The 22,636-nt window shown below is 41.8% G+C and overlaps 1 protein-coding gene across 2 annotated transcripts; it reads left to right on the forward strand.

Moving 5' to 3' along the window:
* Positions 1-11,661: 11,661 nt before the first annotated feature.
* On the forward strand, positions 11,662-19,754 carry NEFM (neurofilament medium). Of its 2 annotated transcripts, none has more exons than XM_023216748.2 (3): positions 11,662-15,134; positions 15,862-15,986; positions 17,747-19,754. In XM_023216748.2, the coding sequence occupies exons 1-3, from the start codon at positions 14,055-14,057 to the stop codon at positions 19,260-19,262; spliced, it is 2,721 nt and encodes a 906-aa protein (XP_023072516.2). In that variant the 5' UTR covers positions 11,662-14,054; the 3' UTR covers positions 19,263-19,754. The 2 variants fall into 2 exon arrangements, with proteins under 2 accessions (XP_023072516.2, XP_023072517.2); XM_023216749.2 differs by lacking the exon at positions 11,662-15,134 and adding an exon at positions 15,203-15,556.
* The last annotated feature ends 2,882 nt before the right edge of the window (positions 19,755-22,636 follow it).

Below are 22,636 nucleotides of genomic sequence, written 5' to 3' on the forward strand. Positions count from 1 at the left end.
GCGTGTTGGTGCGTGCCTATAATCCCAGCTACTCAGGAGGCTGAGGCAGGAGAATCGCTTGAGCCCGAGAAGCGGAGCTTGCAGTGAGCCAAGATGTTGCCACTGCACTCCAGCTTGGGCAACAGAGTGAGACTCTGTCAAGAAAAAAAAGAGTAGGACCCAAGAGTGAATTCCAATGCTGCTCATTCAAATCTCTTTAACATTAAGGTAATTTTAAAATGCTTTCACCAATATGGCTCACATAAGCATTGTCACTGACAACGAATCTGAGTGCTTCCAAATCACTTTAGAAATATAAAATGATGTAAATGCTTACTTAGAAAAAGTTACATGTGACACAGTTGCTATTTTTACTAACTGTCTATCAAGAACCCACACAGATTTGTCTAAAATAGCTGAGTTACAGGCCAAGAAGAAATCAGTCAAGATATCAACTGCTGCACTTTGATTTCAGAGGCAATGCATGATTGGAACCCATTACCACTGTCCTTGACACTCGGGAATGGGGCAGATTCCTTGCGAGAAACCACTAGTTTTTTGTTTTTTTTTTTTTTAATTTATTTAATTTTATAATTTTTTTTTGAGACAGAATCTCGCTCTGTCTCCCAGGCTGGAGTGCAGTGGCGCAATCTCTGCTCACTGCAACCTCCGCCTCCCGGCTTCACGCCATTCTCCTGCCTCAGTCTCCTGAGTACCTGTGACTACAGGCGCCCGCCACCACGCCCGGCTAATTTTTTGTGTTTTTAGTAGAGACGGGGTTTCACCGTGTTAGCCAGGATGGTCTCGATCTCCTGACCTCGTGATCTGCCCGCCTCAGCCTCCCAAAGTGCCGGGATTACAGGCGTGAGCCACCGCGCCCGGCCGAAACCACCAGTTTTTAAGGTGTCCCCTCTTAGTCTTCCTCTGAAAGCTGAGGTTCAAGGTGTCCACAACGGTCCAACATCAACACTCACCAAAGGACTTCCTCCCCTTTTCTCTTCTTCTGTGCAAATCAGCTTAGAATAGATACAATGCATGATTTCAACTCCAGTTCAGCAGCAAGGGAAAATCAAAAGGGCAATCAATACAATTGATGGGTGCCTGTAATGCCCAGCGTGTGGTATATACAACACCTCAAAATAAGCAAATCCAAAAGGTCAAAGTCAACTGTTTTCTACATATTGATTGGAAAAGACCAATTACTTTCCAGTTTACCATCTGGTCACCAAACATTCATTGGCCATCGACTATATAAATGAAATGTGGAAATGCATAATCATCCCCGTCATTGTTCCCAGTTAAAATGTATTTTATAAAGGTGATGTGGCTGTATACAGCCTTCGTAATATGGGGGATAAGCAGAAATATGGAGAGAATCCAGAAGTGCCATTGTCAACAATTAATTCTAGTACAGGCCACATACCTGGAGGGCCACAATTCCTGGCCAGCTTGTCTTTAGACTACCTGACCTACACTTTGGGCCTTAGGAAAGAGTTCCCAAGTGATGTCATGGAGAAGTCTGATCAGGACATCAGTAATCCAAAATCTAAATTTAAGCAAACCTAACCATGTTATCAATAAAAAACAAGGAAAAGGGTCAAAACCCTCTGTTTACTCTGAGTCTGGGAAATCACAGCTCTAACATGCTCTTTGATTTTGTTTAATTCGATATGTCTGTTTATAAGACACGTACATTACATGCTATTGTTCTACACACCAGTGAGAAGAGGGAAGTGGAAAAGGATAAAGCATCAGTAAGAAGAGGTCTTTGCCTTTAAAGAGCCTATAGCTTAATTGCAGAAACAAGATTTCTTTGCATGTGTAATATAAAACAATAGGAGCTGGGATAATTACCAAATCACGTGATGCCAACTACATGCTGGAAGAACTTAAGAGGAGAGGGGAGGCAGAAATGCTTTTTCCTGAGAAAGCAGAAATGGAGCTGTGGTCTGGTGGGTAGAATCTGGATAGAAGGTGAGTAATGGATGAAATATTCAGGAAGAACAGAGTACTATAATATCAGAATTCTAAGCATGCCCTCTGGCCCAATCAATTCATTAAAATCTCATTTTCTGAACCCAGATATGGTGGATGCATTTCCAACTAGAATCCCAAGATGACAACACAGTACAAAACAGGCCACCTCCCCACCAGAATCAGTACACAAAAGAAGAATAAGCTTCTTTGTTCTTTTAGCCACTGTCATATTGGGTCTCTTGTTAATCAGCTTAGCCTTTTTACCAACTAATGCAAGATCTCACTTATTCTTTGAAAAAGTAGTCTCATTTAAGTAGAATAGATATCATCCCTCATTAGGCAGATGAGCAAACTAAGGCCAAGGGAAGTTCAGGGTCACCCAACCTTCTGATGCTGTCCTGTTCACTGATTCCCAGAGTCTTAGTCTTTGCCTTTGATAACTTTGTCACTTGTTATTTCTGACATTGTGAACAGAAAATCCATTTAGATTTAAGTGTTGATGGAAATTTGACAGGGTTGAATTTCACATTTCAAATATAGAATCATGAACCTAAATTTTAAATCAGCTGCACATAGCAAGTGGTGTTCATAATTATTAGTATTACACATTTGTTACCACTACAAAATTTAAAGGAGCACGAAAGACATAATTGCAACACACAGTTCTGGAACCCTGGGCAGAAATGTTTGGCATTGGGGGTAATTTACACCCCTACTGTAATTAAACAGGAGGTAATTTGCATTCAGATTTGCACATTACCGTATTTTTTTCTGATTATAAAAATAAAATTTAAAAAAAAGAGTCTGGCAAGCACAGGAGGTTTTGGAGTGTTCTGACAATTAGTATTTTAGACAAATGACATTGGGGAAGAGGACTTTCTAATCCTTCTGGATCCTTAGCAGTTTGCCAAAATAATAATAATAATAATAATAAGCTGTCTCTCAGATATTTTAACATGAAACATGTTGTGATAAATAACCATTTTCCCCTCCACACTATTTTTGCTAAAATGTATTTATCATTTCTCTCTGATTCTCATCTATTGATAGGATCTGCCTATAAATAAAAGATTTGAAAGGCATAAACCTAAGCATTCAAAATGGGTAAGAATCTTAGGGTTATATTAGCAAGAAAATTAGGCTTCAGGTTATCAAAAAATTCATAAGTTATACCAAATGCTTGTTACGGTATAATCTGTGGTCTATATCTTTTTGTAACTTCAGCTTCGTGCTTTGCCAGATCTGTCACTTGTGTCACTGAGACAAAAGAGTTCATCTATATTCAAGGCTAAATGCAGATTCAGGGTTACATGTTCTGTTCACTTTAAGCCAACATGCAGCTCCTACAAAAGAAAGAATCTGCAACCTGGCAACTTTCTATCTCATTATGTATATCCATATGCAAAAAATTGAGTGCAGGGGAAAGAAGGGGTGTCCGTTAAATACATGCACATACTCGGTCTTATGAAAAAATATTTTTGTCTTCTTATCTTGATATTGAACTATGTGCCCAAAATCAAGCACCCAATAACACTCTGGCTGAATAGGTCTCTAATCATCTTCATTCTAACATTTTTATTGCCAAACCTGGTGAGCTAAAGCACATCAATTTCCTTCTCTTTCATCCTAGGTAAATTCTTATCTCTCTGACAAGTCTTTAAACTCTTCATGTAAAGGTTATGTGATACATGTCTCGTTAGCACAGTGAAAACCTACCACATGCCCAGAGCAATGCCAACCACTACAGGTGAGGTTTATGCGCATCCTAATGATAATAATAACTGCTGTGTATCTGGCACTGTCAAAGGCACTAAGCAGTTCATACACACTATTTAATCCCCCAATCCACATTATGAAATAGGTACTATTACTATTGCTGTTTCACAAATGAAGAAAATGAAGTTTGCAGTGGTTTAGATACAACAGAGTACCAAGACAACAGCACCAAGGGGCTTGCAAATTAGTTAGGAAATCTAAGACCAACTGGGGCAAGAAAATCATCGAAAAATATTGTAGTAGGATGGTGCAAAAAGAATTGCGGCTTTTGCCATTACTTTTCTTTTTTTTTTTTTTTTTTTTTTGAGACGGAGTCTCACTATATCACCAGGCTGGAGTACAGTAGTGAGATCTTGCAACCTCCAACTTTCTGGAAGCGATTCTCCTGCCTTAGCCTCCTGAGTGGCTGAGATTACAGGCACGCACCACCATGCCCAGCTAATTTTTGTATTTTTAGTAGAGACTGGGTTTCACCGTGTTAGCCAGGATGGTCTCCATCTCCTGACCTCGTGATCCGCCCACCTCAGCCTCCCAAAGTGCTGGGATTACAGGCGTGAGCCACCACACCGGGCCTGCCGTTACTTTCAATGAGAACTGCAATTACTTTTGCACCAGCCTAATATATAACTAGGCCCTACACTGTGTGCAGCATACAGAGTGGAGAGTAGGGTCTTTCTCTATAGTCAAGGAAATTCAATCACCCAGAAGATTTTTTCCTTGTTTGCTTCGTAAACATCCCAGATTTGGCATGTATGAATTCCAGGATCCAGCCTCTAACCCCTAGACTTGGTTTTTCTCCTACACTTTATATTTTGGGGAATGTATTAAGCTGAAAAATGCCCCCTTTCTAAAGGTGTTCACATCCATTCCCCACACTATGAATATGTCACTTTGCATGGCAAAGGAAACTTTTCAGATGTGATAAAGATAAGTATCCTGTTATGGGCTGGATTGTGTCCACATCCGAATTCACATGCTGAAGGCCTAACCCCCAGAACCTGTGAATATATATAGGGCCTTTAAGGAGGTGGTTAAATTAAAGTGAGGTCCTTAGGAGATGCCCTAATCCAATGACTAGGGTCCTCATAAGAAGAGAAAATTACGATGCAGACACATTGCAGGAAGACCACGTGAAGACACAGGGAGAAGACCGCACCTACGCAAACTAAGGAGGTCTCAGAAGAAATCAATCCTACTGATACTTTGATCTCAGACTTCCAGCCTCCAGAACTGTAAAAAAGTAAATAAATAAACTTCCGTTGTTTAAGCTGCTGAGTCTGTTATGGCAGCCCTAGCAAATTAATATAGATTATCGGGGGGCCAGTGTCATCATGAGGGTCTTAGAGAAGGCAGAGGGGTCAGAGTGAGAGAAGGGCATGTGAGATGAAGCAGAGGTCAGTGAGGTGAGAAGATGCTGTTTTGCTGGTTTGGAAAACAGAGGAGGGGCCATGAGCTAAAGAAAGCACATGGGCCCTAGAAACTGGGGAACATAAGGCAGGGGATTCCCTCCCAGAGCCCCCAGAAGGAACGCAGCCTGTCCACTCCTTGGTTTCAGCCAACTGAGACCAATTTTAGACGTCTCACCTCCAGAACTGTAAGAGAGTTAATGTGTGTTCTGTTAAGCTAGCAGGTTTGTGGCAACTTGTTACAGCAGAAACAGGAAATAAATGCAGGGGATGGCATCGCCATCTCCCTCTGCCCCCAAGCCCTTCCATTCCACTCTAGTACCTGCTTCATCTCATCCACCTTTCTTAATTTGCATCTTCCTCTAATCTGATCTGGATTCCTGCAATAGTCTCCAAGTTTATTTTCCACCTTCTGATCCCTTTCACCTACCAAAGTATTCCGCTCCCCTCTACCAAAGTGATTTTTCTAACAAACCAGTCTGACCAGGTCACTATGCCACTTAAATACTTCAACCGCCTCTAATCAGCTATAAGACGAATGCAAAGGTCTGGTTATGACATAGGAAGACCCCTATGGGCTCTCCTCTGCTTCCCTCTCCAGCCTGGGCTCCAACTTTTCTGTCTTGTCAATTTTGGCTAAATGTTCCTTTTCTCTGCTGAGCTACATGTCCCCCCATTCTCTCCAGTCTGGACTCTGGGTCCCATGCATTCCAGCCTGTGCTATATAACCCCTGCTATTTCAGTCACTTGCAGGTTTTTGGTAACACTGTGCCTGCCCTGCCCTCCTCTTCTTCCCTATACAATTCCTACTTATGCCCAAAACTTACCTCAGTTGCCGTCTCCTCCAGAAAGCTCTCACAGAGGGTCTTCTACTCTTAACAATTGGTTTAGTCACCCATTCTCTGTGCTTTCACAGCACGTGTTGTTTACCTCTAGTTATGTTAGAGACATTTCTCTCTAGTTAACTACGTCTTTACTTGCCTGAATCCTCCAGTAGACTGTGTCCATCCAAGCTAAGATCCTGCCTTTCATGTTTCCCCAGTGGCCAGCACAGTGCCTGATACTGAAGACATTGTTTGTTGAATGAAAGTTTTAGGGGAAAAAAGGTAGGACTTCATTTACTCATTTGTGCAGTAAATATTTATTGGGCACTCGCCATCAGTAAAACACTGTGGGATGTACAAATATAGATAAGACTTAGAGTCTGCAGTTAGAATTTTGTGGTCAGTGTTGAGACATTATCTAAATGACCAGCAGGTGGTAGTACCCAGCTAGAGCACAGGCAATCAAGTTCAGGAACTGAGAGGACGAACTCATGGGTCAAAAACAGGGAAGGGTAAGTGGAGGTTTCCTAGGACCCGGTTGTAGAAGCATACAAGAGGCTGGCTAGCCAGAAGGAGATGAGTTTCGCTCATCTCCTATGTGATATAAGGTCTTCACTAAACTTCGAATGGCTTGATGGTAACATAAGTATACTTTGTGCAAGAAAGTACACAAGTGTCTCACCCTTAAGAGTTTCCAAAAGTGCAGGTTTCCAAGGTATATAGAGCATGAGAGAAGGGGCCACAGATATTACCAAGAGGCAAGAGAAAACACAGCAAATTGTATGAAATGAGTCACGTTGGCTGAGGAAGGATTTTTATCACTAGACACTCATTCCTTAATAATTTTAGGTAAGCTAGATCCAGGCAGAAGCTGCTTGCTGCCATGACTAGTATAGCATAGATGTTTCCTTTCAAGGCCAACTTTTGCTCAAGAAAAATGAGAAACAGTTCTCTTCTTTGACCCTATCTGATAAAGCAGAAACCAACGCAGATTTATACAAATGAAAATAAGGTTGAGTCAGAGCACTTTGTCCCATAAATAACAAAAATGGATTAAGGCTGACTGGTCTCCAGGCAACCTATGTAAGTACAGTCACATAACCCTGATTTTAGTATATAAAATAGAAGATCAAGAGATTCACTTAAAATTATTCACAGCTGGCTCTTCACTGTTTTAATAGATTTTAAAAGCTGCTTCCTTGCCAACCATCCTATTGTAAACCTTCGCTGCTGAAGATTGTGGGCCAAGCTTTTTCTTCTGCCAAGATTCAAAAGCTTGTTATTGGATCTCTCAAAGTAGATTTAAAGAGTCTGACTTCTACAAAAAAATTGTGAATACATGATTAAAAGATTGTCTTTTCAACTGTGTATAAATATATACATAAATGTAAATAAATGATATCATAAATTAATGTACAGTACAAATTAAAAATCTTCTAAAAACCAAACCAAAAGTGTATATAAATGTGAATGATAAATATATACCAGAAAAAATAATAGCTACATTATTAGAGATATCATCCATAGAGCATGGACTAGCAGAATGAATTTGATGTACTTCAAATTACATAGAAGATTAATTTAGAATAAAATATAACAAAGACAAGTAATTCAACGTTTTTATTCTTAATGTCTTTAATAAAGTCACAAACCATGAAATAATGTTTAGCTGAAAAAATATAAAGATGTTTTATTTTTATATACATAGTAAAAATGCAGCAAAAGAAATGTATAGTGGCCCTTGAATCTTTTTTTTTTTTTTTTTTTTTTTTTTTGGGGATTGATTTCGCTCTGTTGCCCAGGCTGGAGTGCAGTGGCGTGATCTTGGCTCACCACAACTTCCGCCTCCTGGGTTCAAGTGGTTCTCCTGCCTCCACTTCCCAAGTAGCTGGGACTACAAGTGCACGCCACCATGCCCAGCTAATTTTTGTATCTTTAGTACAGATGGGGTTTCGCTCTGTTGGCCAGCTTATCTCGAACTCCTGACCTCGTGATCCACCCACGTGGGCCTCCCAAAGTGCTGGGATTACAGGCATGAGCCACAGTGCCCAGCTGGCCCTTGAATCTTTTTAACATGACCTAACAGTTCAACAATTCGCTTTTAAATGAGAATTTTAAGGTGGGCATAGCCTCCTGATGATCGTGCTGAGGACTGTCCTCTAGAGTCAGAGTCTCCTAAATTCCTGTCTTCATTCCACCATCTCCAAGCTGTGTGTGGTACTTAACCTCCCTGTGCCGCTGTGCTCAATTGCACTTTCCACAAAAGTGTCATCTCCAAGGGCTGTAGTGATGATTAAATGAGATAACCCAGTAAAGTTTTGGCACAGTGCCCAGCACCTACTGAGTACTTAATAAATACCGGTTATCTTTATGGATATGACTATGATCCACGTACTTTTCTTTATTTTTCATGCTCATTGAGACTGGATTTTACTATCTAAAGAAACTTGTTCTAATGTTGTCATGGGTGTCAGAAGATACGAGTTCTGGCCTAGGCTCCAATGCTTTCCAGATGTGTGACCTTGGACAAATCAAGCAATTTAATCAACTCTAAAATGGAAATAGTAATTTGTGCACAGCTCAGATGAGAATACATTGTTTTGTTTTGCTTGGTTTCTTTGATAGAAAGCATTGTCCAAATGTAAAAGTCTGATGATGGTAGAGACGATGATAGCTTGGGATTTAGGGTACCACTAAGTGTAAAAGAACACAGTATTCAGTCCTGACTAGACCACATTACAAGTTATTACAAGTTACCACCTCCAGCTGTCACACCACCGCCCTCAGCTTCATGATGACATTCCTCTCAATAACCAAAGGGAGAGAGAAGCAGGCAAAAAGGAGACAGAAATTAATATCAGTCCTGATTAGGCTTTCTCGATCCACTATTGTTATTAATAATCGCTATTATTATTATATTATTCTTGATCTAAAGGGTCTTTACACATCTTTTTTTAAGAGAAAAATGCAAGTTAAATGCCCAGCTACAGTCCAGGTCTCGCGGCAAACAGGACCATATTCTTTCCTCTAAAGATAGCAAACTACTTATTCAGATATACTTACTTTACAAAACAGGGCATGGGATTATATAAACAGAAAAATTCTATTTATATTTAAATTACAGAGAAAACGACTAGAAGAAAATACTTAAATTACTGTCTCTCTGCATTTTGTAAATTTCTACACTACGTATATATACAAATTTTAACCAAAAAAGTGAGTTAAGTATTCTCAAATAGATGCCCTTCTTAGTCAGCTAAGTGACAGGACAGAGCTATGACAGTGAGCCCATTTTCAAAGGATTATGAAAGAATATTGATTTTCAAAATTGCAGAGATTGAAAAAAAAATGCCCAGTCCTGGGACAATGAGACTGAATTATTAGGTGGGGCTTTTTTGTGACTTTATGTTCCCAGGTTTAGCTCTTTTCAAAAATTTGGTCCAAAGATCATTGATCTGCTCTAGTTTTACAAAGCTCATTTTAATTAAGAGTTTCTAATAAAAGAATTATGTATCTTGCTAAGTCAGGCCTTGGTAAGCTTGGAATAAAATATGTTATAAATATTTCATAGCTGCACTGGTGCAGTTACGTGCAATGCAGGGTTTTCAAAATTCAAGTGCATATCATCAAGATCTGTTGCTGCTTTGTAGGTAAAACTAACGGGTTCAATTAAAACCATGCTAAAAATTAATACAGTAGTACTGTTTTATTATGCATCTACTGAACTTTATTTTTAGAATCACTTTTAGCAATGCTCTATTAAGTACTTTTTAAAAATTCTAAATCTTTCTCCCCTGGCTTTCACAGAACTGATTCACAGTGGAGAGGTGAAAGCATTACACAGCAAAAAAATCAGCAAGCTCTGTTAAAACCGAAAGCTAAATTTTTCCCCACCACACATGAAATTTCCAGATATAGAATTTTAAAACTGATTAACATTTGGAATAAAATAAAGACTAAATGTTTTAAGTTGTGTAAATACTTCAGTTAACTTCGTAATAACAGTAACTGAAAAATAGAAGGCAATATTCAAAGAATAAAATACTTGGCAAGGGGAACACCATTTCAGTGGCTTAATGACAGAAAACGAACACTGTGGTCCAGATGGATTTGTTTTGATTAAAGACAATAGGGACATATATGTACATCCCAATTTCCCTGACAAGAAACAGCCTTTCTCGCCTGAGGATATTTTTATTTTACTTTCAACTTTTGACAACAAAAACAAAAGTGAACGCTGCTTTTAAAGTTTGACATCCCGAGGATCAAGTAGAAATATGTAATATAGCTTCCTTTTTCTTATGTTCCTGCTTCCGCAGACTAAGTCCCTAGCTTCCTACATCAACAACCCATTAAATGATTAGCAGAGGACAGGTTATAAATAGTTATTATGAGTTCTAGAACCAGATCCCAGGCAAAAGGACTAGGTTCAAGACACAATAGGTTGAAAGAAAGTACAGATCATCTCATCTTGGATGGATTCAGCCTACCAATTTGACAGTGACGTCGTCCATCTGGAGTATCTTACTTGCTATTCGGTTCCTACATCCCATCCTCCTTGCATTTTTTAATATCCGAAAATACTACTTAAAAGAAGAAATGTGAGGAAATGGGGAAAGATGGGAGAAAATGCTCAACTCCTTATCTTTTTTTAAATTTTCTGACCCAATAAATATACCCCCTTTGCAAACAATACTTTCCCATTATTAGATGACACCCTAAAAAATTTGACAGTGGCTATCTCTTAGCCACAAAGTTAACATTTGCACTTTCGCTACTGAAGGAACATATAGATTGAAGCATGCCTTGTATTTCTCTATAAAGTGATTCAAAACAGACTGTAGCTTATGAAACAACAGTTCAGAGATAATTTCATTTAAAATGTCTTACATCTAAATCATATGAGTAACTTTTCTATTTAGAATAAATTACAAAAGTATTGTAGTCAAACTTAATTCCATGAATGCAGTGTGGTTAATCCAGGTGAGTTGCCATGATTGTTTTCTCTCTTTTTAGTATTTCAAGAAAATTTCATAGCCTTAGTATCGTTAGGGCTTAAAAAATGCAAAAGCATTTCTTTCTGTGAAAACTATTAAAGTGGCAAATGTTCTTCAAAACTATGAGACAAAAAGGGAAAAACATCTGTTATAGCTTTTTAAAAAAAGTGTTTATACTAAATTTACTGGTGGGTATAACCTTCAAATCACCTTTAGGAAGAGTAAAGTGAAAGAGTTTAATAGAAAAGAAAATGTTTTGCTAAATGTGAAACTGGATTCATCATTTTTTAAGCCATGGGAACTGTTTTTTCTTAATAAAGCAACTGTTTTAATTTTTTGCATTATCCTGTAGTGCCCAGATTGAACAATATATCATGTGACATTGAAGTTACAATTTTAAGCTATAGGCACTAGATGTAGCCTGAGTAACTGACTCTTATTTTATTTGTATGCAACACTTTCCTCCTTCTGTAACCAGCTGGAAGCTGAACAATTTCTGAGCTACTTTAGATACAAGGCAAAACTGGGTAATTGTGAAGTTAGACATGTGTTTCCTTGTAAATGTCTCTCTGCAGAGTCATCTCATTTCCAAAGCCCTAAAGAAAACTAACAGCAGAAGCCTGCCGGTTAACCATGTACTCTCATTGCAGAGTTTGCAGTGAATGTGCATCATGAAATTGCCAAAGAGTTTAATATATTTCAATAAAAGCAGAAAGTAATAAGCAACAAAGGTAAAATTACTGCATACTTAGCATTTGGCCTTATCTAGATGGTATCCTGCTGAGTCCAGCCTGATATCCGCAGTACTTTACAGAAGGTAGGGAGTTTTCTTTCTCTTTTCCTTTATCTATATAAAACCAGAAAATCCTGTTTTTACAGTATTCACAAGCCAATCCCCTCATTCCGTCATCGTCTCTCTCAACAACTCAAGACATGGATAGGCTCTGCTTGCTTAAGGTCTCTCAGCAAACTAGAACATCCTTCTCCTACATGGCCTACCATGCTGCAGTTTCATATTAATAAACCAAAGTAACTTCCAAATTAGCATCTCCTATTTAAAACATTATTTGTATTTTAATACAAATGGGCCAAGGGAGCTGATAAAAATAAAAAAATAAAACCTCTAGAAACCCACCCCTTTCTTGATTACTTACTGATGAGTATGATCCTGTCTTTCAACAAAACAGTGACTTGAGAAAACATGCTGTGAAAAGAAGCCATTTCAGGCTGAAGTCCCTACTTTTTATAACCAGCAGTTTCTTCTCACCCATAGCAAGCATTTCACATTCAGTCACTTGTACCTGTGGCCCCAGCGCTGTTGTTAGTTCTGCAATCTCTTCTTCACTTTGTCTTGTAGTATTCTGAATTTTTTTAACCTGAATTACCCCCAAAGCACTACACAAAATAAAGAGACATTCTAATAGTTATTAAGAGTACACCAGACAGCAAGAAGTCTGTGTAGAGTCCTTGTTTGCATCAACATGTTTAATGATATAGAAAATCTATTCCAAATAAATCATTAAAATCTAAAGGGAAAAATATATTACATTTTAAATGGAGGGAAAACATCTGGTTTTATTCAAGGTTGTGGTGAATCTGTTTGGCAACTTTTAAATCAATTTAAAGTTAATTCAGATGTCTTTTTAATCACTGCAGTTACATATAGAGAATACTGAACCGAAAGATGACAAGGCAATCGTTTGTGTCCAAACTTATCAAAAACTATATTTCCCTGGACTTTTCATCCCAACAGATTTCAAATTCTCCTTTCCAAGGAGTATTTGACCTTCACATTTCAGGTCCTGTATCTCTTCATTTCCTATACAATCATACGTTAGAAAACTCAAACTGGGCTGCAAGTACATATTTCTGTTAACTGACTTTAAAGAATTTTGGTTGTTTTCAAAATCTGCAATCTGTTCATTGTGCCAGCCCTGCATTGCAGAGAAGTCTTAGCCTGCGATTCCAGCTTCGCTCCTGCAAAGAGAGTCACTACAGGCAGGTTTAAATTGTATTTGCTCGGAGAGAAGAGGGGGAAGGGAACCCCCTACCCCCTGCCAACCTGACAGGCCAGGCTGGGTGACAAGCCCCCGAGAGGCTGCACCTCCCGCTCGCCGACCTGGGCGCTGTCCTTGGTGCTGCCGGCGCCATAGCGAGCACAAGCGCCTTACCTTCTGCCCCTGCGGAAGCTGCGGACGTCCCCCAAACGTTAAAAACGCAATATCCCACTTTTTATACAAAGAACTACCCTGGCCTGTTCTCTTTGTCCCCTTCCCGAAGCCTTCAGGCAGACGGTTCCTCAAAGTCTTTTTTTTTTCTTTTCTTTTTGTCTTCTAGACTCAGCTCCTTGGCGCTCATCTCCAGCTGCTTTAAGACAGGAGTGGGGGAAGGGGAGGGAGGCAAGAAAAGATGAGGATGGGGGAGAGGAGAAGAGGGAATACAGGGGGAGGGGAAGCAAGAGACGGAGAGAAGGAAAGATTGGAAGAAAAGGGTCCGCGAGGAAGGTGCTGAGAGAAGGGCAGGGTGAAGCGAACTAAAGGCCAGAGCAGGAAGGAGAAGAGGGGCCAAAAAAGAAGGGGATGGGATTAAGCACAGAAGATGGGTAAAGAAAAAAGTATCAGGGAAAGGGCAAAAGAAGAGAAAGCCTTGAGGATAAGAGGGTAGAGGGCTAAAGAACAAGGGGACCAGGGGGTCGGGGAAGCGCTGCCCGAACAGTGGGACAGTGACGGGCAAAGAAAGGGCGCTGGCGATATTCGCACCAAGGGTGCGAAACGCAATCGGGAGGTGAGAAATGGAGAGAAGGCGAATGCCCGGCGACAAGTGGCCTGGGACTGAAAGGGAACCTGGGGGAGGGGCTGGGCCCAGGGCAGCAAAGTCCAGGTTCCCATGCGACCTGAGCCCACGTGGAGCGGGCGCTGAATCACCGCTCAGCCGCCCCCCTCCCCTCCTCCCCGACCGGTGCCCGCAGTCCCCGCCTCCTCGGCCGCCGCCTCCACGGGGCGGGGCCCTGGCCCGGGACCAGCGCCGCGGCTATAAATGGGCTGCGGCGAGGCCGGCAGAACGCTGTGACAGCCACACGCCCCAAGGCCTCCAAGATGAGCTACACGTTGGACTCGCTGGGCAACCCGTCCGCCTACCGGCGGGTAACCGAGACCCGCTCGAGCTTCAGCCGCGTCAGCGGCTCCCCGTCCAGCGGCTTCCGCTCGCAGTCGTGGTCCCGCGGCTCGCCCAGCACGGTGTCCTCCTCCTACAAGCGCAGCATGCTCGCCCCGCGCCTCGCCTACAGCTCGGCCATGCTCAGCTCCGCCGAGAGCAGCCTTGACTTCAGCCAGTCCTCGTCCCTGCTCAACGGCGGCTCCGGACCCGGCGGCGACTACAAGCTGTCCCGCTCCAACGAGAAGGAGCAGCTGCAGGGGCTGAACGACCGCTTCGCCGGCTACATAGAGAAGGTGCACTACCTGGAGCAGCAGAATAAGGAGATTGAGGCGGAGATCCAGGCGCTGCGGCAGAAGCAGGCCTCGCACGCCCAGCTGGGCGACGCGTACGACCAGGAGATCCGCGAGCTGCGCGCCACGCTGGAGATGGTGAACCACGAGAAGGCTCAGGTGCAGCTGGACTCGGACCACCTGGAGGAAGACATCCACCGGCTCAAGGAGCGCTTCGAGGAAGAGGCGCGGTTGCGCGACGACACTGAGGCGGCCATCCGCGCGCTGCGCAAAGACATCGAGGAGGCGTCGCTGGTCAAGGTGGAGCTGGACAAGAAGGTGCAGTCGCTGCAGGATGAGGTGGCCTTCCTGCGGAGCAACCACGAGGAGGAGGTGGCCGACCTTCTGGCCCAGATCCAGGCATCGCACATCACGGTGGAGCGCAAAGACTACCTGAAGACAGACATCTCTACGGCGCTGAAGGAAATCCGCTCCCAGCTCGAATGCCACTCCGACCAGAATATGCACCAGGCCGAAGAGTGGTTCAAATGCCGCTATGCCAAGCTCACCGAGGCGGCAGAGCAGAACAAGGAGGCCATCCGCTCCGCCAAGGAAGAGATCGCCGAGTACCGGCGCCAGTTGCAGTCCAAGAGTATCGAGCTAGAGTCTGTGCGCGGCACCAAGGAGTCCCTGGAGCGGCAGCTCAGCGACATCGAGGAGCGCCACAACCACGACCTCAGCAGCTACCAGGTAGGAACCGCGGCTGCGCGGCCAGCCTGCGCCAGCGCCAGCGCCGCGCGCCCCCGACACTTGGGCGCGTGCCCAGGAGCCCTCTCCGCCGCGCTCCCTGGCGGCCTCTCGCTAGAGCGCGCGCGCCGCAGACAGGGTAGTTGCGCATCAGCATACTCGCCACTCTCATCTTCCACACTCCGCCCCCACCCACCTGCCCCAGCTGCTTAAGGGTCTTGACATTTTTCAAAAACGTGCTTCTTTTCCAGTTCTAATTTTGCATGCTTGCACATTTAAAGCAGGAGGGATAAATTCGTAGTGGATAAACCAGCAACTTTAGGATAGCTTATGCAGAAACCCGTGTATTCTCTACTTTTCCGGCAGTGATCGGAAGAGCTGTCAAAATTGGCTTCAGCCCAAAGGGCTCAGATGGGAATGGCCAGGTCAGCCATGGAGTTTCCCCATGCATGTTTGTGTACTGTTGAGATGTATTCTAAGTCCACTGATCTCCGTGCGTGATGTGCCCAGGAAGTGTCCTATTGTCTTACTGACGTTGTATGTTCCTTGAGAATCCCTTAGATTTAAAAGAAAAAGGGGGTGGGGGAGGGGGGCTGGGAGTTGGGTGTCAGCGAGGTTTGCAGAAGCGGAGGGAGATGGGAGGAGGCGAGAGGGAAGGGGTAGCAAGTGGTTTGAGAAGGAAGTTGCTGTTTGCAAGGATGAGTCTAGGGAGACTCTGTGTCTGTTTCAGGACACCATCCAGCAGCTGGAAAATGAGCTTCGGGGCACAAAGTGGGAAATGGCTCGTCATTTGCGCGAATACCAGGACCTCCTCAACGTCAAGATGGCTCTGGATATAGAAATCGCTGCATACAGGTACGGTGCTCACTGCGTGGGTATCCGGAACACTAACCACCATGCAGAGACTGTTCGGGCAGAGCTTTCACCACTAAAGTTAAAGCAGGCAGGGTACAGGCATCAACTCAGCCCCTGGTTTTCTTGCTTACTTAGAAAGAAATTATTCTAAAGAATTGCAAGTGTAGTTTTCTCTCTTTTTATGCAGCTTTAAAAGAATGAATACTAGTAGAAGCAAAAGCTTTTTGAATTAGACGAACGAGGTGCAGATTAATCTCAATGCATATGCTTAAACTTTTTATGGAAAAATGTTTTCAAATGCTGGAAGCATGAACAGAGTTTTGGTTTCTAATATTTCATCTAGTGGTTTCAGCTTTTCAAATTTATAATGTCAAGGACAAACACCAGGACATTCTATTTCTCTGTTTCTCTGTTATACAGCTTACTATTGCCATCATCTGGCTGAGAATAGATATAGAATGATATATTCGAATATAGATATAGTTATTTTATATATGTAATTTATATGTATTATATTTTATGCTAGACTATAGTATAAATTATATCTATCATGTATAACATTAGATCTATAGATACATATATGTGCATATGCATGTAAATCTAGATATATAGACACAAATGTGTATGATCTTTTTATAGATAGAGAGATACGTTATAGGTCTATTAATTGATGTGACCTTGCTGTTGACTAAGCGCAAAGGACAAAATCGTTGATTAAAAATTTTCTACGATCAGCCGGGCGCGGTGGCTCAAGCCTGTAATCCCAGCACTTTGGGAGGCCGAGACGGGCGGATCACGAGGTCAGGAGATTGAGACCATCCCGGCTAACACAGTGGAACCCCGTTTCTACTAAAAAATATTAAAAAAAAAAAAAAAAAAAAAAAACTAGCCGGGCGTGGTGGCGGGCGCCTATAGTCCCAGCTACTCGGGAGGCTGAGGCAGGAGAATGGCGTAAACCCAGGAGGCGGAGCTTGCAGTGAGCTGAGATCAGGCCACTGCACTCCAGTCTGGGCCACAGAGCAAGACTCCGTCTCAAAAAAAAAAAAAAAAAAAAAGAAAGAAAAAAGAAAAAAACATAAAAATTTTCTACTACCAATAAGGTAGTTATAATATAACAAGAATAAATTGCATTTACAGAGCTATCTCTCTTTTCAGGAAAGCTGAATAACTACATTAAATAGACAATTTATGGTAAAAATTATCGACCAATTTATAACTTGATACACCCATATTAACACCTGGTTAAGTTCTGAAATATGCTTAACAGCAAGATTTTTATGAAAGTTATATTTGCTTTAAAAATAGTACATATCCTGAAAATCTAAATGTTTAGGAAAGTGACTACTCTCAGAAAGGCTATTTGGCTTTGGAGTTTGGGGGGGTTTTGTTTGTGGCTTTTTGTGTTTTTGTTTTTGTTTTTGTTTTTTCCTATTTGGCCACTAACAAGTTTTTCAGAATATTCTTGTTGGACCGAATGGATCTCTACTGCAGGGCCAAGACTTAGTAGCTGGGTGTGGTTAGTGGACTACTGGGCAAGGTTAGTCATTGTAGGGGGCAGTCCCGGAGAACCTTTCTCTGTCACTGAGTATGATGTAATACGCAAGTAAGTGATAGCAGGTATTATACTGAATTGATAGAATATTTTACTTATGTAATTCTATTTCTTCAAAGGTAGCTACTACAATACCCAGAATGTAATGAAGCTCAGAAGGCCCAGTGAAATTTTTACTATGTCTTATGTTCTTTGATTTTCTCCTTAGAAAACTCCTGGAGGGTGAAGAGACCAGATTTAGCACATTTGCAGGAAGCATCACTGGGCCACTGTACACACACCGACAGCCCTCAGTTACAATATCCAGTAAGATTCAGAAAACCAAGGTGGAAGCTCCCAAGCTCAAGGTCCAACACAAATTTGTCGAGGAAATCATAGAGGAAACCAAAGTGGAGGATGAGAAGTCAGAAATGGAAGAGGCCCTGACAGCCATTACAGAGGAATTGGCCGTTTCCATGAAGGAAGAGAAGGAAGAAGCAGCAGAAGAAAAGGAAGAGAAGCCAGAAGCTGAAGAAGAAGAAGTAGCTGCCAAAAAGTCTCCAGTGAAAGCAACTGCACCTGAAGTTAAAGAAGAAGAAGAGGGGGGAAAGGAGGAAGAAGAAGGCCAGGAGGAAGAAGAGGAAGAAGAAGATGAGGGAGCTAAGTCAGACCAAGCCGAAGAGGGAGGATCTGAGAAGGAAGGCTCTAGTGAGAAAGAGGAAGGTGAGCAGGAAGAAGGAGAAACAGAGGCTGAAGGTGAAGCAGAGGAAGCCGAAGCTAAAGAGGAAAAGAAAGCGGAGGAAAAGCGTGAGGAAGTGGCTACCAAGGAGGAGCTGGTGGCAGATGTCAAGGTGGAAAAGCCAGAAAAAGCCAAGTCTCCTGTGCCAAAATCACCAGTGGAAGAGAAAGCCAAGTCTCCTGTGACAAAATCACCAGTAGAAGAGAAAGCCAAGTCTCCTGTGACAAAATCACCGGTGGAAGAGAAAGCCAAATCTCCTGTGACAAAATCACCCGTGGAAGAGAAAGCCAAGTCTCCTGTGACAAAATCACCAGTGGAAGAAGCAAAGCCAAAAGCAGAAGTAGGGAAAGGTGAACAGAAAGAGGAAGAAGAGAAGGAAGTCAAGGAAGCTCCCAAGGAAGAGAAGGTAGAGAAAAAGGAAGAGAAACCAAAGGATGTGCCAGAGAAAAAGAAAGCTGAGTCCCCGGTAAAGGAGGAAGCTGTGGAGGAGGTGGTCACCATCACCAAATCGGTAAAGGTGCACTTGGAGAAAGAGACCAAAGAAGAGGGGAAGCCACTGCAGCAGGAGAAAGAGAAGGAGAAAGTGGGAGGAGAGGGAGGGAAGGAGGAAGAAGGGAGTGATAAAGGTGCCAAGGGATCCAGGAAGGAAGACATAGCTGTCAATGGGGAGGTAGAAGGAAAAGAGGAGGTAGAGCAGGAGACCAAGGAAAAAGGCAGTGGGAAGGAAGAGGAGAAAGGCGTTGTCACCAATGGCCTAGACTTGAGCCCGGCAGATGAAAAGAAGGGGGGAGATAAAAGTGAGGAGAAAGTGGTAGTGACCAAAACGGTAGAAAAAATCACCAGTGAGGGGGGAGATGGTGCTACCAAATATATCACTAAATCTGTAACCGTCACTCAAAAGGTTGAAGAGCATGAAGAGACCTTTGAGGAGAAACTAGTGTCTACTAAAAAGGTAGAAAAAGTCACTTCACACGCCATAGTAAAGGAAGTCACCCAGAGTGACTAAGATTTGAGTCCACTGCAAAAGGTTAAGCCATATGACAATTTCAAAATGCATGTGATTGGCAGCTTCAAAACAGAACGGGTTCTCCCATGGGGGCTCCAGACATTGTATTTTACTTTGTGCAATATGAGGGGACTGCATGCAAGCTCAGGGTGCTCCCTCCTCAGTCTTTGGGGGATTCAAATGCATGATATTGTATGTACCTGGGAAATTTGCCAATTTCCTAAGCTGTTGGAAGGGGGTCACTTAAGGGGGGATGTCTTGAGATGTATTATGCAAAGTACCAACTGAGCCAAAAACAATAAATGAAACACAGAACTCTCTTAGCCTTAAGAAAGCTATATATGAATAATTATGTTTACCTCACTGGTGTGTTTAAAATGGACTTTTGTTCATGGGAGAACCTTGTTGACATGCACAGTTTGCAATCTTATGTTGATCGATGTTAAACGTCACAGCAGTACTTGCTCAATAAAGGTCATATTGGAAACATAGTCAATTGCTGAGTCTTATGTCATTTCTGTTTTTTACATTTTTATTTATTTTTATTTAGAGATGGGGTCTTGCTATGTTGGCCAGGTTGGTCTTGAACTCTTGGCCTCAAGCAGTCCTCCTGCCTCAGTCACCCAAAGTGCTAGGATTATAGGCAGGAACCACCATGCCCAGCCTGTTATGCCATTTCAAAGTGAGATCTCCACTATCTGAAGCGTTCTTGCCCTAAAATAGATTTTTGGGGGGAATCATAAGTAAACTGCACTTCTTATTGCTATTTCCCTGAGAGCGATTACTTGGAAAACGTAATTGCTGAAGATATTTTCAGGTGTCAACATCTTCACTGAGCTCGGTCTTCATCCCAAAATTTTAAAACCATATTTTTGAAATAAAAATAAAAGCATCAGATACAAATAGGAATCCGGTGGGATAGAAATCTTCAGTGTTTCTATCCTAAAATAGAACTCAGAGAACCTCTAGGTAAGAGGACCAATGAAGGAGGGGTTCATCACTTGTGCCTTGGAGTTGGGACAGAGACAGAGGAGCTCATGGCATTTATGATGATGTGTCCAGAGGGGACAGGACTGACATCACTAACACTCCTACCTGGAACTATCCAGCCTCAGAAGCATGCCTCCTGCGCACACACACACACGTACACATTGTCTGCATCACTAACACTCCTACCCGGAACTATCCAGCCTCAGAAGCATGCCTCCTGTGCACACACACACACGTATACATTGTCTGCATCACTAATGCTTGATTTGCTTGAAAGAGATTTATACCTTTAGTATTTTACTAATTGGGGAAAATAATATAGAAAATAAATAAAATACCCTGAGAAAACAAAAATAAGATTCTGTGACATAGGCAATAAGTGTTTTTTTTAAAAAAAGACATGATCTTGACCAAGGAAATACTATCATTCCCTTTTCAAAACTTGCTTCAGGCCTTGAAGACCATTAATATATTAATTAGCACATTATCTTGTCCAAGTCCATGTTTTCTCATTAATAGGATCAGCTCAATAATAGTATTTTCAATGACTTGATAGTATTTTCAATGACTTTTTCAAGATAACTCTAATTTTAATGCCTAAACATATCCAGGAAGCTAATTGTTAACGGCAGTTTTTATTGTGTTTCCAATCATTAACCATTTGCTAATCCTCACAATTTTGGTTATATCTGAGTATCATCTGTACAATTATGTATTCAGATTTCTTTCTTTAAAACAATTTACATTTTGTGTTAAGATGTTAATTTTTCTGAAGCAAAAATATCCATGACACACAAAGTGGAACAGGATTATTTAAATATGATCAGCAAAAAAAAAAAAAAAAAACCTGATCTAGTGATACAGAATTTAAAAATAAAAAAGAGTGTATTGGAAGGATACAGGGTAACTCCTAGAGGGAAAACATCAACAGAGGAGGCAGGTGCTGGGAGAGAGGAGCTCGGACAGCCCCAGGGACAGAGGTCGCAGGAATCATCACGCAGTCACAGGGCGATTAAACTGAAAACTCAGTGACACTTCATTGGAATTCCAGGAACACAGCATCACCTATTTGCCACACACCTTCGCCAGCAAAGAGGAGCACCTTGATTGATAGTCCCACCCAAACTGACTCCAATGACAGAACAGCAACTCTTCACAGAAAGTCTGGGAGCTGTTATCAGAAGTAGGAATAGAGGCTGGAGTTATATGATATGATCTATGTGAATTTTTTAAATGCCCAGTAAATATACAATCATTACTATAAAAATACTCATTGGTACCTAAAATCATCTCACTTACCAGCACTGGACCCTGAGGCTTAGAAAACTTTCTTTTTTGGTTGTATATATTGTTTTAAAATGACAGGATCAATCAGCAAAACTGTCCAACACAGGCACTAGAAACTTAACTCTTCAGCTCTAACTTTGTTTTCAACCACTTTGTTTTCTTTCCTAAGAAGGTAAGACATCCAGTAATATTGCTACATATTCCATAAAACAAAATCACGATTTTGTACTCTTTAAAGATGGCAGAATACCTCTGGCTGCAGTGGCACAGGCCAATAGTCACAGCTGCTCCATGAGGCTGAGACATGAGGATCACTCAAGCCCAGGAGTTCGAGTCCAACCCTGGCAACGTAGGGGGAGTCCATCTCTAAAAAAATAAATAAATAAATAAATAGAACAACATACCTTTGATAACCCATGCAAGTATTTCTAAGTCAATCAATTGTCTGGTTGATTCATTAATTCAATAAATGCATATTGAGGACTAGAGCCTGGAGGTACAATGGTCTTCTCCTATAAAATTACTTATTTTGTTGTCACTGCCAGCCATTACACTATTATTGAAAGAGAAAGCAATTTGAAATTCATGTTTCCAAATATCTTCAGTGACAGGGAGAAACTACATTTAAACTAAGCACAAATCTCCAAGAGTTTAGGATATAAGAGTACCTTTCCTCTGACGACAGTTGGTCTCTGGGCACATTAAGCCATTGAAAAGCAGAATTTCTACTTTGCCAGTAGAGTGTCTTTGAGACACTATTTTATTTTAAATATTGTGAGGATTATCAAAGTTCATTTATTCTCAATCTTCAAACATATAAGAACAGATTTTTTTTAAAAGAAAAATCTTCCTCTGGGTCACACACTAGTAGATGATAGAACTGGGATTTAACTCAGTTAGTAAAGGTCCAGAGTATGTACTCTTTTTTTTTTTTATTTTTTTTGGACAGGCTTTCACTCTGTCACCCAGACTGGAGTTCAGGGGCATGATCATGATCATGGTTCACTGCAGCCTGGAGCATCTGGGCTCAGGTGATCCTCCCACCTCAACTTCCTGAGTAGCTGGGACTACAGGCACATGCCACCATGCCCAGCTAA

Source organism: Piliocolobus tephrosceles, chromosome 7 (genome assembly GCF_002776525.5).
Source record: "Piliocolobus tephrosceles isolate RC106 chromosome 7, ASM277652v3, whole genome shotgun sequence".
NCBI lineage: Eukaryota > Metazoa > Chordata > Mammalia > Primates > Cercopithecidae > Piliocolobus > Piliocolobus tephrosceles.

Bases quoted from the DNA above. Each gene is read 5' to 3' on its own strand.
- NEFM (XM_023216748.2), top strand. From the start codon at position 14,055: ATGAGCTACACGTTGGACTCGCTGGGCAACCCGTCCGCCTACCGGCGG. The intron at 15,135-15,861 runs GTAGGAACCGCG...TGTCTGTTTCAG, and splicing joins ACGACCTCAGCAGCTACCAG to GACACCATCCAGCAGCTGGA. The intron at 15,987-17,746 runs GTACGGTGCTCA...TTTTCTCCTTAG, and splicing joins ATAGAAATCGCTGCATACAG to AAAACTCCTGGAGGGTGAAG.